The sequence below is a fragment of the Limulus polyphemus genome, unplaced genomic scaffold (assembly GCF_000517525.1).
Source record: "Limulus polyphemus unplaced genomic scaffold, Limulus_polyphemus-2.1.2 Scaffold2149, whole genome shotgun sequence".
Lineage (NCBI taxonomy): Eukaryota > Metazoa > Arthropoda > Merostomata > Xiphosura > Limulidae > Limulus > Limulus polyphemus.
In genome coordinates, this window is record NW_013667759.1 from 132,881 (window position 1) to 149,331 (window position 16,451).

The window sequence follows — 16,451 nt, forward strand, 5'->3', positions numbered from 1 at the left end:
TTATATATATATATATATATATATATATATATACAGTTGAATAACAAAAAAAATCATAAAATACTATATTAATACCATAGAATTCCACTATAATTTATCAAGCGTAGTAACTAAGCTGTATTTCGGTCTAAAGAAGCAACCTACCTCCTGGAAATCTTGGTTCGGAAGAACGAGATGGCGTCCTAACAATTTAAAATGGCTGAAAAAGGCACTAGGGGACATTCTTAGCTTTTGATTGGTAATTCATGTCAAAGATATTGAAGTAAGTGTACGTAAGGGAGCATTTCCAAAAATGGAAAGAGGTGAGCGGGGGCCACTGTGTTTGATTTGGTACATGAGCAATATCTTAGCAAATAAAAAACATAAGAGGTTCTTATTTTACATACTAGCCTGTCAATATTGGTATTTTGAATTCCTAATTTGTACGAAACTATAGACTTAGTATTTTGACATCACAAACATCGAAATTGAACTAGTGCTGCATCCAATATACCACATGACACACAAAAATCAATATTTACCTGTGTTTTTTAATAATTACTTTTAAATTAAGAAATTGAATAATGTATAATACTAAAATTTGAATTATACTCTACAGTTTGATACCAAACTTATTAACCTAAATTCATGAAATAGTAGTTCAATAAAATTTTGAATGAGAGTCAACAAACACAGTGACATGGCCTTTGACTCATGATCTGTCTGGAAAGGGTTAATTGCAATAATTATAGGTTTTCCTTTCTGTTTGTGTTAATGATAACCTGTATTGGCATCTCAACTCGAGCACTTTTGAATAGTTCACTATTCTTCTTCAGGAAAAAATTATATGTATTTGGTACTGTTTATATTTAGAACTGTTGTAGCATTGGTTACTTCAAAAATAAGAGAGTGATTAAACTTGTAAAAAACTAAGACTGATGTGATGAATACAAGATATGATTACTGTTGGGGTTTTATGTAGCAAATTTTCAGTGGACTTTTGAAACAAGATCCAAGTTGAAATTATTGAAAAAATTGAGTTACATTTAACTTCTGTTTTATTATTTATTAATATATGTTAACCTTAAACTATATTTTTGTTTGGGATTTGTTTTGTGAATTTTATTAAATTATTTTGACTTTCACAAATTTATTTGCAAAAGAAAAATTAAGCAGAACGAAGCAAATTCTTAATAATTTGCAATGTAACTTTGTTATTATTTGAAATAACTATCCATTTATTTTTGTAAAAAAATAATTTAAAATCTTGTTTAAATATTTTTTGAAAGTGAAAATAATAGAGTTATGCTATTGGTCTTGTTTGAATTAATTTTAATACTTTAATTTACAAAAACTGTAGGTCCATGAAAACATCTTGTTGCTTGTGTTAAGTTATATTTATGTTTCAAATTTTGTATTATTCACACATGTTAACAACTTATATTTCACAAGAGAACTTAAAACATTCATATTTTGATCATTAATTTTAAAGTATCTAATAAATGATTGTTTTGATAAAACAAAATCACTAATGTACATAAATGTTCTTTTGTACTGAAAATTTTGAAAATGAAATTTGTTCAAATTGTTTCAGGAATAGCAAGTGCCTTAGACATAGGGTTTTCTAACTGGAGTTTTGAATTCATCACAGTGTCATTGTAAGTATATGCATTTTAGATTTGTTTTGGATTTTTAAGTGTGTTTATTGCAGTCATAATAGTCATCAACTCTGGATGGAATGTAAGCTACCAAGTATCTGTTAAATAAGGTACTGTACTACTGTAATTTCCTCATGAATTCTCTTTGTTCCACTACTGTTTAAATGCACATTGTATCGTATACAGTAAAGGTCCTCTTTTTTATGTTTGATTATATTTCACTATTTAAGTATCTCTTTGTAGTTGTTTTACTTTTCATGGCTTTCGATTATTGATTTGTGGTACTTATGCCTTTAACAATTCCTGCAATTTGCTTGGGAAAGATTGGCTTTCTTTTGTATAGATCTGTATGTGTTGATTGATATATATATATATATACAGCACTTATGCTTAACGTTTTTTAGGAAGCCAGCTGGGTCCCCAAAACATGCATTTTTAGGGGTCTACAATCAGTTTTAGGGGCCAATCCTATAGCTCATTTTAAAATGTACTCTATAGTGGAGGCATGGATCCGCTTGTCAATACTTGTCTTTGGTTTTGTCTGATGGTTCAAATTGCGCATGAATGTTTTGATTTCAATTATGGTAGAAATGATGTAATCTATTCTTGATCTCGTATAACCCATTACTGTCTAGCTGACACATATTTGTGAATAAAATGTCAAACACTTTGGGAGAGATGGAAAAATCATACAATTTACCTTTCCAATAACTTTATAGCAATCAGTTCTTTTATATCCTGAAACAGCTGTTAATTAGTCGTTCATGAATTTGAATTTATAATAAGCAAAATTCTCAAATTAGCAACATATGGAAACATGCAAATAGCTCTAAAATGGCTTAGGTAGCGATGAGTTAAACTTAAGTTAGTGTCCTTTCCTAATCACCTACATTTTGTAGATATCACCATATTATTGTTTCAAAAAGACTGTACTTACGAATAAGTCTACCCATACAGATCAGTGTTGTCAAGAGATATTCAGTCATCGTGGAGAACATGGCATAAAAGTCACCCAAATCACACAAAAATTACTCAAAGTTAAAAATTTTCTTCAATGAAGAGAACCAAAATTGAAATGCTGAGGATCCAAAAAAGAATGTAACCTGAAAATAAAGTAACGGGACCATGAGTATGAAAAGGAAGAAAGAAAAAGTTGTTACAGTGGCAAGTGGGAGAGGGATAATAACTGGTTACACTATGATAAAGACAGTGGCATAATATTCTGTAAAATAGGACAAAAAGAGAATGTGAAAACTATTAGACAATTAGTGATTAAGAAAATATGAATCTGAAAACTCTATTAGTGGTCTCTTAGCGTGATCAGCCCATAATTGTTCCAAGCAGATGTGTTTTTTGGCCAATTTGAAAATCTGTTGCCATAGCAGTTAATACCCCCTTCACTAATAGTTTTCAGGATACCACCTCATGATTGGCCAATTATAGCTGGGTATCTAGCCCTATTCATCAGCCAAGCATTACATAACTTGAATTGGGCCATAGTGTCAAAATTTATGGAAATTCCATTATTTTGGAGTTTTTATCTTTTTTATTGAAAACATGGCTCTTAAAACATAAACCAAGAAAAGACCAATACTCTTACTAGAAATAATAAATATAATCTTGAATTTTTACAGCCATTTTTTTCCATCGCACAATTTATGTTTTTAATAACTGCTTACATAAACGTAATGTAAATGTTAAATCTTTACACACAAAACCACTGGCAAACATACTAATCCAATTATTGCAAGGCCATACCAGGTGAGACTAGACTCCAAGTTTTATGCATGGAATTCTTTCTCAGCAGGAAGCACTTCTAACACATTCTAATACATTGACCATAAGGCAGTAATATTTCTTTCCACAGGTGTATTTCCTCTTTCGTTTCCGATTACTATTTAGAATGTTAACATTTTTATGTGCCAAATTCACAAGCCACGGAGTCCTGAACTGCTTAGCCTTTAAACAAGGCACATTGCAGCTGTGAACAACCAAACTGAAATCAATAATTATGCCTCTGATGTAATCAATGCCATAACGCAAGCCATCAAAGAAGTAATCCCTAGCAAAGTAACAAATCCTGACTTACTCCCAAAATTCATGAATTAATAATTACCCAATGAAGACTCGGACATGACATCATACAAACCCATGACATTATGCTTAAACCATAATGCAGAAATTTAAATCTATCATGAACAACAAATCAGACATCATCATAAATATAATTCAATATAATAACAACACTGCCACTACCAATAACAAACAGTCTGAACTTTTTTGCCCAATATTTTAAAAGTACCTTCCTGGATTCTATATCACAAATTTATGGTTCTTATGATTTATATACCCGCCCTATAACTTTAGCAGAAATCAAAATTAACCTTAGGAAAATAAAATGCAAAGCCACAGGAGAGAATGGAATTTACAATCGAATCCTGAAAAAACCTATTCAACAAAAGCATGACCCACTCAGTACAATTTATAACTTATCATTACTATCAGGATATTACCTATCTATTTGGAAATCGGCTATTATTAAGGTTATCCCTAAATAAAATAATAACTAATCCCAGCAGCTACAAACCCATTAGCTTGCTAAACACCCTTCGTAAGTTGATGGAGAAATTAATCATGAACCAGTTAAACACTTATCTAGAAACCAACAATATTATTAACAACATACAGAATTCAGGCAGAAAACATAAACCACCAACCACCTTGTTAGACTTACCGAAACCATTTATCACGGTTTCAACAGAAAGCATACAACCATACCTACCTTTCGATATGTCCAAAAAGCCTTTGCTGTAAGCTAATCGATAATTATGTACCCACTCCTACTGTACACTGGACATCCATCTTTGTCACCAACAGAACAGCTAAAGTTAAGTTCAACAACATGACCTCCAGGCCCTTCATAATCAGAGCCGGTGTTAAGCCTAACATTATATGGCCTCTTTGTCAATGATATCCTGTTCCCTTTCTTAAACCATACACTTGCATCTCAATATGCAGACGATATTGCTATCTGGAGTTCTTCTAGCCACCCGTGTACTACAACATTTAAGGTCCAAATATCACTCAATGCAGTGTCAGACCAGATTGGTGCAACAATTAGTATGTAGTCCTCAACCCATCAAAATCCCAATCTATATCCTTTTTTAGGAAAATAGATAAAAGTATGAAAAAGCTTCATAATCTCCAGTTAACCCTTAACAATTCAAATCAATTAGAATATTTGGCACTTGATTAGCGAAAGTGAGTTTTCTTGAGGTACTCTCGTTTCCTCCCACAGCAAAATTATTTTCATTATGTCTATAGATCCTGCCCTGAGAAGAAACACTCCCCTTCATATTCTTTATTCAAAATTTAAATTACATTTTTATGTATTAATTCAGCCAAAGCTATTCCATTGTTTTGCCATCAATTATAATAAATTGAAGCCCATTTAAACATTACTGTCTTTGCTAGTTTTAGATGTATTTGTCCCCTATCAAGAATTGATTAATCAGTCGCGTCAGACCCTAATTACCACTCCTATTTATACAACTCATGTCAACTTTGAATTTGATATTTTTGGTATGGTCTTAGTTCCTTCAGTCTTCACACCTGTTTCATCTTCGCCAATATCAGCAGCTATTGCTGGTAAGTCAATATTTTGTACTTAACATATTGTGTTTTTCAAATTCAAGGTAAAATCAGAAGCCACCTTTTATACTCAAGCCTTCATACACAGAGAGCAGCCTTCTTCAGTCTCAATCTCTCTTTCTTTCAACGAGCTTTCTGTTTCCTGTCTCCTGCTTCCCACTGTCTCTGTTTATACCTGACATTTGTTACAGAATGTCAACTCATCTTGTTTACCTTATTCACCAACCATACTTGTGAATTGGTCTCTCATGCTTCAACAATATTAAGCTGCACATTATTTCCTCAAAGCACTCATAAATCTTAAAGCATAATTTTTTGCAGCCTTGGTAGTTTTCAACCAAAGTTTTTGGGAGTGTGGTGAAGAAAAATTACAGTCTGACTGCCCGTAGATACCTTTCATACTCCTTCTAAACCTAAAAGTTTTTTAACCAAAATAGCTATCAAGGAATTTTGCTTTGTTTTTTTACTTTGGACCTAATGCTGCACACCTACTTTTTCATGGTAAACAACCTGATTTTAACTGAACACAGACTCTGTGGACAATATGTAGCAACCAAGGAATCAGCTCTTAAAACTCTAACCAATAAAACAAAAAACTCATCAGAGAACAATAAAAAAAAAGCTGGAACAAATTTTGCAACAGATTAGATGAGCTTAAAATTAACCCATCTTTTTTCTGAAAAACTTTCAGAAACGTGCAAAGAAAGCAACAACTTTGGTTCAATCAGTTATGAAAACACTTCTGCTTCCACAGGCTCAAAACAAGCTCACCTTTTTGCACGATAGTTCTCTGACACTTTTGAGACCCCTTATGACAACAAATTCTTCATGTTTCCCTAAACTATTCCGAACAACACTCACTACGTTTTCTCAAACATCTTAAAGAATGGAAAAACAGCACACCTAGTGAAGATAAAGTTCTAAAACATACCTCATCTAAACTCCTAGAATACCTAAAAAATCAGTACAACTTGTCTCTCTCCTCATATCATTTCCCACAAGCATGCAAGTCTACAATAATTACATTGAACTCCAAGAATGGCCAAAAGTCCATAAACCTCAATGACTTTTGCCCAGTTAGTTTCATTAACTGCCTATCAAAACTAGTGGAAAAAATAGTAATAACAAGACTGCCCTGGTTATTAAAATCAAACAATACCCTATCTCAGATTCAAAATGCTTGCAGAAAGAATATACAAACTTCAGACCAGCTAGTCAGATTAATTGAAACAACCTACAATGGCTTTAACAAATTTCAAGCTACAATAACCACCTTCTTAGATGTACAAAAAGCTTTTGACACTGTTTGGCATAACAGCCTGAAATACAAACTTATGAAGTTTAAAATTCCTACCACTTTTACAAAATGGATTTCCAACTTTCTCAAAAACAGCCAAAGTAAAGATATAAAAACAATATTTCCTCATCATTCACTTTCAACACTGGAGTACCAAAAGGCTCCTTTTCTGTCCTACTATATATATCTTACTATATATGTTAATGACCTTCCCAATATGCAGATGATATTGCCATATGGAGCACTTCCAGAGATCCCGTAATAGCAGCCTCCAAACAGATAATCAACAGAATTATTAATTGTTGCAAGAAATGGAGAATCAATCTCAATCCAAAAAAAGATCCAATCTATTATATTTCACAGAAGCTTTAACAAAAAAATTAAGAATGCAAATTTAAAACTATACAATTTCTCTATCACTTTATCCTGATCAGTCAAATTCTTATGCATGACACTTAACCACAACCTCATATGGCACTCACACTTTAAAGAAATCCACAAAAACTACAGGCCAGAGTAGCACACCTTAAGAAAATAAGCCATCACATACATGGGTGCAAACCACAAACCATTCTTCACATATACATTAGACCCTTAATGTAATGTGGTTCTATGATCACCTGCAATATGAAAGAATTTCGCTAAATTTCAAAAACTCCAAAACTGTATATCTAGACTAGCTTACTGCCTTTCACGCTATACTCCCTCACACTATATTGAACAACACTCTGAACTTTCACCTGTTAAATCCAGATTACTCAAGCTAGCGGGCACATACACACTAAAGCCATAGATCGCAACTTCCTAACAGCCAACCCTCAAACCTGGAGAAAATATGTATCACCATATAATTTCATACAGGACGTTAACAACACACAATAATAAGTCATCGAAATTCATGTCTCATCATATACGCTTCTTTTTAGTATCTTACAAGTTTTTGAAATTTCAACTTAACCCAAGTATGCATTTTGCCTGGGCACTGAACAGGTATTACTTCAGCCCTGTTCAATGAAAAGTGGGTTTTCTCGGGGTACTCCCATTTCCCTCCACAACAAAATTTTCAGGCATTAGATCTATAGATCCCAGCCTCAGCATTTTGATTTATTGATCACTGTCAGACTTCTCTTCTTCTCCTTCACCACTGCGTTTCTTAGACTTGTCTTCACCTCTGCCACCTTCATGCCTCATTTACAATTTTTTTCATCTTTTAGTTAAAACTTTAACTCTTCCCAGTAATTCACAATTGGCCTCAGAGAACTTTAATCTGTACGAATTTCACCAATATCTTGAGCAGGGTGAAGGAAGATTGCTTAATCTTCTAGCACCCCTCATGATTAATTATTTCTTTATAACTTTTTATTATCAAAATAACTACCAGATAGATATTTAGATTAAACACTTGGGACACATCATCTTGAACACGCATTACTTGATGTGCATACACACACACATGTACACACTGCTTCTTAGGCATGATAGGCTATACATGCTGTATACATCAGATGCCAGTGCAGCTAGCACACATGTCTTCGAGCTAAACATTCATTGCACAGATATTCATAGTGATGACATTTGTGGATTGTACATGACTGACGAAAGTTCATGAGTTTGAGAAGGTTCATTCATGGTTTGTCATAAGTTCTGCTTGGTTAAGAAACACTTAGATAAATTTATGTGGAGTCAAACTTTTAATGGCTCTTTCAATTTTAAGGGGTCATGCAGGCTACCTAGCAGCTACTTTTTATGGGCCCATCTGCATTTTTGTGTGCCATTGGCTTCCAGGCCCCAGCTAATTTTGAGTCCTGATACATGTAACCTAAAACTCATTCCTTATTCTCAATTGTTTTTGGAGAAGAATAAGTTTTCTTACCATCATCGTCCTTTCTCTATAGATATACAATGATCACTTTGAATAAAAAATTTGTAATGCCAAATTTTCACCACATAGAACCTATAAGAACTTTTTCATCTTCAGTCATTGCTTCCATATCCTCAGTCACATAAAGAGTTTATTTCAGGTTATAATTCATGAGATATGATTCTTTGTTTTTGTGTTAAGAGCAGCATGCTTGTCAAGTAATGTTGTAATACATCTGTTGTATTTTTATGTCTTTTTTTTTCTTCTGACTTTCTTTTCTCTTTATTCTTGAAAAAACAAGCATAAGTGTGCCTACTATTTTTAATTATCTTTCCTTTACTTATCATATATATCTGAGATTGGTCTATCTGTTGCTGTGATCTCATAATTAAACTTTAAATTGAGACAACTTGTGTTTTCTTAATTTCCGTTATTTTTCTTCAAAGTCGAATTTTGTTTTCCCACTGTATGGAGTTTCATCCATTTTTTAGAAATGTTCCTTGTTGGTTATTTCTATATGCAACATTAATTGACTTTCCAATGTTATGAACACTTTGTGCATAGTTTTATAAAAGTTCTAATTTGTTTGAGCTCAGGAGTTTTTGTTTTTAATTTTACTATTCCATTATCACTGATTGAAGGGCCTTTAAAATTGTTGGGATGATGGTTATTGTTTTTCATGTACATTGTACGTTTCACTCTCTCATTCTTTGATATTGGTTATTCAGATTCTCTTGCATGTGTTTTGGCTCTCACACTTATCAAGATTATCTAGATGATTGTGCCTCTACTCCATCAATGGGGCAATTTAGTAGTTTCAATACACCAACATCGGGCCATCTATTTCACATTTATTTTGTGGTCTATGAACATGATTATATGGTGTATATGTTCTTTTTCCATTCCACTTCTTTTTTCATGAAACAAACAAAAAGATATTTATACATCTAGATCTTTTCCTCATTTTTTTTTCAGTTTTTCGGTAATAGTATATTGGTTATCCAAATGTGAGCTATTCTTATTGAAATGTACTTGCAGAAAATATAAGGGAATTCAAAGAGATACAAGATAGGTATTACAGTATGGTTGTCAGTAAAATTAAATGATTGAAGTATGTGAAGTGGAGAGGCCTAATTGATCCTAAATAAAGTATCTATTTGATGAATTCACTTTTTCAGTTTGTGAGTCAGAAACTTTTCAATGTTAAAAAATATAACCCAAAGACTTGAACTAAATGTATTTAAATATTAGCTTGAAATTAAAAGTTTGAAGAGTTTAGAAGAACTGAAAACAGTTGACTTAATTGTTTTTTTATTTTTCATTTTTCTTAAATAGTCACCACAATATATGAACAAATGTTTTTTTTATTTCTAATAATTCTATTTACAGGTATACTATGACCAAGTCAACATGTATTATATTTATTTTGGGATTTTCAATTCTATTTGGATTAGAGAAAAAGGTAAGAATTACCTTACTAATGTTTTTATTGTAAAAATAAAACAATTTGGGTAAAGCTTTATAATGTAGGAAATGTAATTATCCTAAAACGTTTTAACTTGAGCATAAAAAAAACATCAAAACAGTTGGTAATATTTCATAAAAACAGCAAAATATATCAGCTCAACACAATTTGAATTGCATAATTTTATTCATGTTCTGTAAATTTGAATTTACATTCAGCTTGGCTCCAAATCCACTACATCATGTTTTGTTTAGTGTAACTTAGTGATGATTCTTAGGTGAATTAGGAGCAAAACTGAATGAATAAAATGATGCAATGTGAGTAGTGTCCAGTGGGTTTAATTTGCTGTGTTTATAAGACGTCATATACTGTTTTAGCTAAAGCAGAATTGCAACTTATTTTTTTGGCTGGATTTCTATATTTTGACGTAATACAGCAACACAAGACATTTACACTGTAATTATTATTGATCTAATTAGACATATAAAGGGAAGCAACTCCTACAGAGAAGTAATATACAAATCAGGATATTGCTAACATTACACCCACTATCAAGTAGATTAGATAGGATTGGAAAAAATGTTACCTCTAAGAATGAAAGTGTATGAGAAAGAGCCAGAAGCAGGAGTGACACCACCTGACATTCGTTCTGAGCTAAGCTTTTTGAAATGGATTCTGGGAATGAAAGTGACCAGGATGAAGGAGAAGGAGGGTATTTTTTATTTCTTTTCTTTGATTGTCTTTCCCACTCTCTGGTGTGTGTTTTTTTATTACTTTTTCGATTCTTTGACAGTCAATCATGAATTTGGAATTTTGTGTCATGACCTTAGCTTCTATTCCTACTACTTCAAGTGTTGTTACACAGGCTTCAGGTAAGGGGGGTCTCAGCTGGGGATTTTTGAGCCATCGTTTGTCAGAAGATTGATCTTTACATGAGTGGAACCTCTTCTCCTGACTGTTCTGACGGATCTGTTCATGAGGAGGAGGATTTTGATAGACTTTTTCTGTCTCCTACTCATGCCATACACTCCCATGTCTCTCCTGGGGAATTAGCCAGGCCTCCCTCAGCCTTTTTAGACATGATTTCTCAGGTTTGTTACATTTTATCTATTTCCCAATTTCATATGATCCTGTCCTTTGCTTGTTACGTGACACCCCATTGTCTGAATGCCTTGTCTTCCCTCCTTCTCCTGATATCAGGGTACATGCTGAGCATTTCAATTGAGGGATGGTGCCACCATGACTTGTCCACCATGGGTTTCTGGTCATTATGCATTGGCTTATCATCAGGCCAATCATCCCTTTCTCGATTCCCAACAACTGGGGTTCCCTCATTATCTCAACATCCTCTTTTGCCCTATCCCTTCACAGATGTTTTTTTGTGCTGATAAAATCTCCTTGGTATGGCTCCATAGGTCTGTTTGTGGAGATATTCCTGAATGTTTGGAGACACATGTGGAATTTGGGAGGCAACACTCAATCCTTTCTTCTTTGGTTGCTTGTTTGTCTCAGCTGGATACCATACCATCTTCTATACCTGTTTCCTGACTTGCTCACTCCCATCCTTTGCCTGTTCCTTCCTCCAGGGATATGTCACTTCATTGCTTGGCTCCCCATAGTGATCATTGCTGCCAAAAGTTCTGGTGACTATCGGGTGGTTCCCAGTCCAGTAGGGGCATGCCTGTCCAATTTTGTTCACCTTTGTCAGTAGTTCAAACCCAAACCCAAAGACTCTCCAATTACTCTTTCCCCTCCCCTTCTCAATTATCTTCATTGGTGGTTGAACAAAGACAACACTATGTTGGTGGTATTGCTTCCTTCTCTGGATCTGCATCTATTCACCGATGCTTCTCTCTGGGGTTGGGGGGCATGAGTCGATCAGCAGGAGGCTTCTGGACAATGGTCTCAGATAGAAATGTCATACCATATTGACATCTTTGAGCTTTTCACAGTATGAAGTGCATTGTATCATTTTCTTTTTATTGCAAGTAACAAACTCGTCATGATCCATTCAGACAATGCTACTATTCTCTCTTATATCGATCACCAAGAAGGCACCTGTTCCGTTTGTGGTCGAACATTGGAATTACATTATTGGGCTTATGTGGTTCAGACATGTCTCATAGCATCTCATATTTTGGATGCTTTTAATCTTGTGACAGATCCTCTTTCTCGATGTGATCATATTTACCTCAACCCTCAGGTTTTCCAGTGGCTTTGCAATAAATGAGGTACTCCTCATCTTGATGCTTTTGCCAGTTCCTCATCCACAAACCCTGGCAGTGGCTGCTCTCAGTCAGGATTGGACCAACCAGTACCTTTATGCTTACCCTCCCTACTGACTCCTTCCCAGTCTGATTTCGGTCATCCATTCAATATCATGCCAGGTCCTTCTGATTGGTCTGTACTAGCTGGCACAACCTTTGTTCCTATTCTCCTTCAACTGCAAACTACCCCCATTACCTTTTCTGCTGACTTCATCCCTCCTACATCAACCTTTGTCACCAGTCCTTCATCTTTCTCTTCAAACCTTCTGTCTTCATGCCTGGCATTTATCTGGTCCCTCACAAAGAGATCCAGGTCATCAGTGTGTGTGTCACTTCCTTTCTAGCCCAGTCCATTCGCCCTTCCTCCCCTGCAGTTTATCAATGTAAGTTGAACAAATGGTCCTTAAGCCATGGGTTTTCCTATTCTTTGGCCACTGTTCCTCTCCTTATGGATTTTCTACTTGGCTGTTTGACCATGGGCTACTGTCTTTTCTATTGCTAGTTATCAAGCAGCCTTGTCCAACACTTTCCGTTTTTTCCAAGTACCACATTGTGTTTTCCTCTCCTACTGTCTCCCTTTTATTGTGTTCCTTCCAGATTCATCAACCTCCTCATCAGGTGGTTCTTCCTGATTGGAATTTAAATATTGTTTTTCACTGTCTCACATTTCCTCCATTTGAACTATTGTCCTCCTGTTCCCTGTATCACCTATGCCTTAAAACATATTTCTTCCTCCTTTTAGTCGGTCAGTGTCATTGGTCTGATATCTTTGCCCCCAACATTTCAAGTACTCTGTTTCATTCCACGTATGCTCTACTTTACCCAGATCTGTCTTTCCTACCCAAAAATATGGCTGCTTGTGAGGGACATCCTACATTCTTGACAATTTCCCTTCTTTCCATTTCCCACCTTTATTCTTGGTCTGATCTGGATAGACTTCTATGTCCAATCTGTTCTCTTTGTTGTTATATTGCCCACATAGCCTCCTTCCATGGTTCCCAATTCCACCTCTTCACTCCCTGGAACCTTTTCTCTTTATGTGACCTTTCTCCTTCAACTCTGACAGGTTGGGTTCATCAGCTAATTCGACTAGTATATTCCTCCCTATCTCCTACTTCCCGCAATTTGTTCTAGGTCTCATCGCAACAGGTATGGTATGCCTTTTCCCTGGCATCGCACCTCTGTCGTCCATTGGAGGAAATTCTTCATTTGGGTATGTGGACAGCACCTCATACATTTATCTCTCACTACCTTCATTGGGTGGCTATTTCTCTCTGATCAGGGTGCTGCCTTCTGCCTGTCATCATCTTTAAGATATCAGTTTGATTGTGACTAGGTAAGTTCTCCTTTTCAAAAATATTCCTTTTACTTACAGTGGCATGTCCTTTTCAGCTCTAGGATCCCATTCAGTGGTGAGTGTTGCTTGTCCAGCTATGCTATTTCCCTATTCATTCCAAAAATTCACATTGTATGGCCAACCATAAGTCACACCAGGGTATATTATCTGCTGCCTAGTGACTCATCCAATCCACCTCCGTGTGGTGGGTCCTCGAGGTTGATGTTTTGTGGTTCTGACTATAATCATTCTGTGGACTGAGCTTACTCAGGACATTCTCTGTGTGGTCATATCCTTAGGATGATGTTATGCAGGGCACTCCCAGCTACTCCTGACACTCCACCTCATTGGGGTAAGGCCCTAGAAGATGATGCTGTGCAGGGTAGCTTGGTGAGGGTTGCATGGGATGTCCCACCAAAATTATCTTTGGCTCTTCCCACCAATTTCGATGTATACCCATGGCCAGTAGCACACACTGAAGAGATGGAGTGTTCCACAAGATTGCTAGTAGTTTGCTACTTTCACATCCCCATTCCAGACCATACTAACCCATAGACCTTCATGGATAAAACAGAAGAGGATTGCTGCCCATTCTTGCCATCCCTTCGAATGACTGAATCAGGGGTGATCTGCTCTTTCAAAATGGGTTTTCATGGTCACCCGTTACACTGGCTCCAATGTTGATGTTCCTCCAGACTCTCCACTGCATTTCTTTCCCCAATTTATGCACATGTGACCTGTTTAGTAGACTGGTATGGAAATTTTCTCCTCCTTCTGTTCTACCCAACTTGAGATGGAGATGGTGTGGACCTTCCTCCTACCACAAGTAGGATTATATATGCCTGATGCCATCTGATTTTTGACTGGAGTTGACCTGCCGAATATGGTCTGTCACACCCTAGCCACTCTACATTAAGGGACACATCCATTTTAGCTTTCCTCACATTCCAATCTTTGGCTGGGGTCCCTACTTTCATTCTTATCCTGGACAATGATTCCAGTGATTTCAATGGGATATGGGGTCAGAACCACCCAGTTTTTTCTTATTTCTATTATGTGCTCCTCCCAATTTTTGACAGTTTATGTGACATCTTCTACCATACTGGGCAAAGAGTATACCTGGTATAGAAGTGGTGCAGTCTTCCACCTGTGTTCCTCACCCAACAGAGGTTTACACTCCATGGGTGTTCTTTGGATGCTTTCGAAGAATGCTTATCTATATCCCTTGCACCAGTCTCTCCACCTCTACAATGTGGGATTCTAGCTGTTGTGTGAGAATAGGTAAGGTACCATATCAGAAGTTATTATTTTCCTACACTGAAAAGATATTTCTGATAGGTAATTACCTCTGCCTACACTTCTCACCCTTCCTCTCCACCTAAACTGGTGCTTAAATTCTGCCTAATCTCGAAGTGCTTGTTAGTTAGAATTAAGTAGAGGGAGTCACGTGCATCAGGAGGGTGTATCGTACGCCTATTGGTGGAGGGTTGTTACATGATGATTTACACGCAAAGACACAGTGAACCATTTGATAATATAGTAAATGGGAGTTTCAAGGCTTGTGGTATGCAAAATAAGTGATGCATATAAATAAATAAAGAATACAAAAGAGAAAATGATACATCTGCTTAGGTCTTTGTGTAAACAAATTGCAGTTCAGTGCTCAAAGCCCAATTTGCACAAACACAAATTACTTTTCAGCTTGATCTTTGATCATTCTTTTGGTTGATAACCAATTTTCAAGATTGAGTGTAATATGTATATAGAAACTAAAGAAAAGTGTAAAAGTGATCTGTAGAAAAATAGTTTCTTTTTTATTATTGTACCTGCATTATATAATGACTAGTGTGTAATAATTACACAGAAAAAATGTATAAAATAAATTTAATTTAGCTAAACTCATTTGGTCAATACATGTGTAATTAGTTTGTATGTTTTAATAATGTTGAGCATTTTACCATTAAATGTTTTTAGATGTAAATCACTAAAAAAATGTGAAAGTTAAGAATAGGAAGTATGTTTCCCTGAGAATCAACGGGTGTAACTTGAATATTGTTCTAAACAAAAAAAATTCAGTTTATACTATATGAACTTGTGTAATATTAAACAGAAACCACAAGTAAAGAAAACTGTAAAGTAAGCATTCTGTTAACTCATCTACTAGGATCTAGCTCCGCTAGAATGGTATTAGCCAAGCACCAGGATTAGGACGATTTTGTATTATAACAGCTGAATTTTTTTTAAAGAAATCACTAAGGATAGTCCAATAATTTTATGACCGAAAAACAAACTTACTTAACATTGAAACATTTTTCTGGCCCATTATTTATAACTGAATATAATTTGTTTTTATAAAATCTAAGAATTGCCTTTATGTTGTAGTGTTGCGCAGTAATGTCAATCTGTATATTACAATGTATCTTTAAGTTCATAATCAAAAGAGCATAAAAAAACAGAAAATAATGAAACAAATTTTATAATGAACATTGTATATTTCTTTCTAGAGGCTGTCCCTTGTAGGTGTGGTCTTCCTGATAAGTGTAGGTCTTTTCATGTTTACATACCATTCCACAGAATTCAACCTCCAAGGCTTTCTCTTGGTATTGAGTGCATCTTTTTTGGCTGGAATGAGATGGACAGTGGCACAGCTAATCATGCAGAGAAAAGATTTAGGTAAAGTGTGATATTTGTTAATCACTTATAAATAATATAATGTTATAATAGTAGTTTTGCAATATGATCATAAACATCTATGTAAATTACAATGGATAGATTTTGTTGAAAATTTACTTCTTTCAATGTTTAACAAATAATGTTTAATTTCTTGACAATTATTAGTACATAAAATGTTAATAGGCATAGATCATGATGATTGTAAAGATGTGAGCAATATAAGAAGCAAAATTTGATTATATTAATTGATTGCCAAATGCAGAT

General features: G+C 35.1%; 1 protein-coding gene across 5 annotated transcripts in view; it reads left to right on the plus strand.

Annotated features, from left to right (window-relative positions):
• LOC106466094 (solute carrier family 35 member C2-like) overlaps window positions 1-16,451 on the plus strand; it is a 44,541-nt gene that overhangs the window by 6,703 nt on the left and 21,387 nt on the right. For all 5 annotated transcript variants that reach the window (XM_022394051.1, XM_013926336.2, XM_022394050.1 and 2 more), the window contains exons 3-5: window positions 1,574-1,637; window positions 9,836-9,908; window positions 16,019-16,187. In XM_022394051.1, the coding sequence (XP_022249759.1) occupies window positions 1,574-1,637; window positions 9,836-9,908; window positions 16,019-16,187 (306 nt within the window). The remainder of the gene's footprint in view (window positions 1-1,573; window positions 1,638-9,835; window positions 9,909-16,018; window positions 16,188-16,451) is intronic.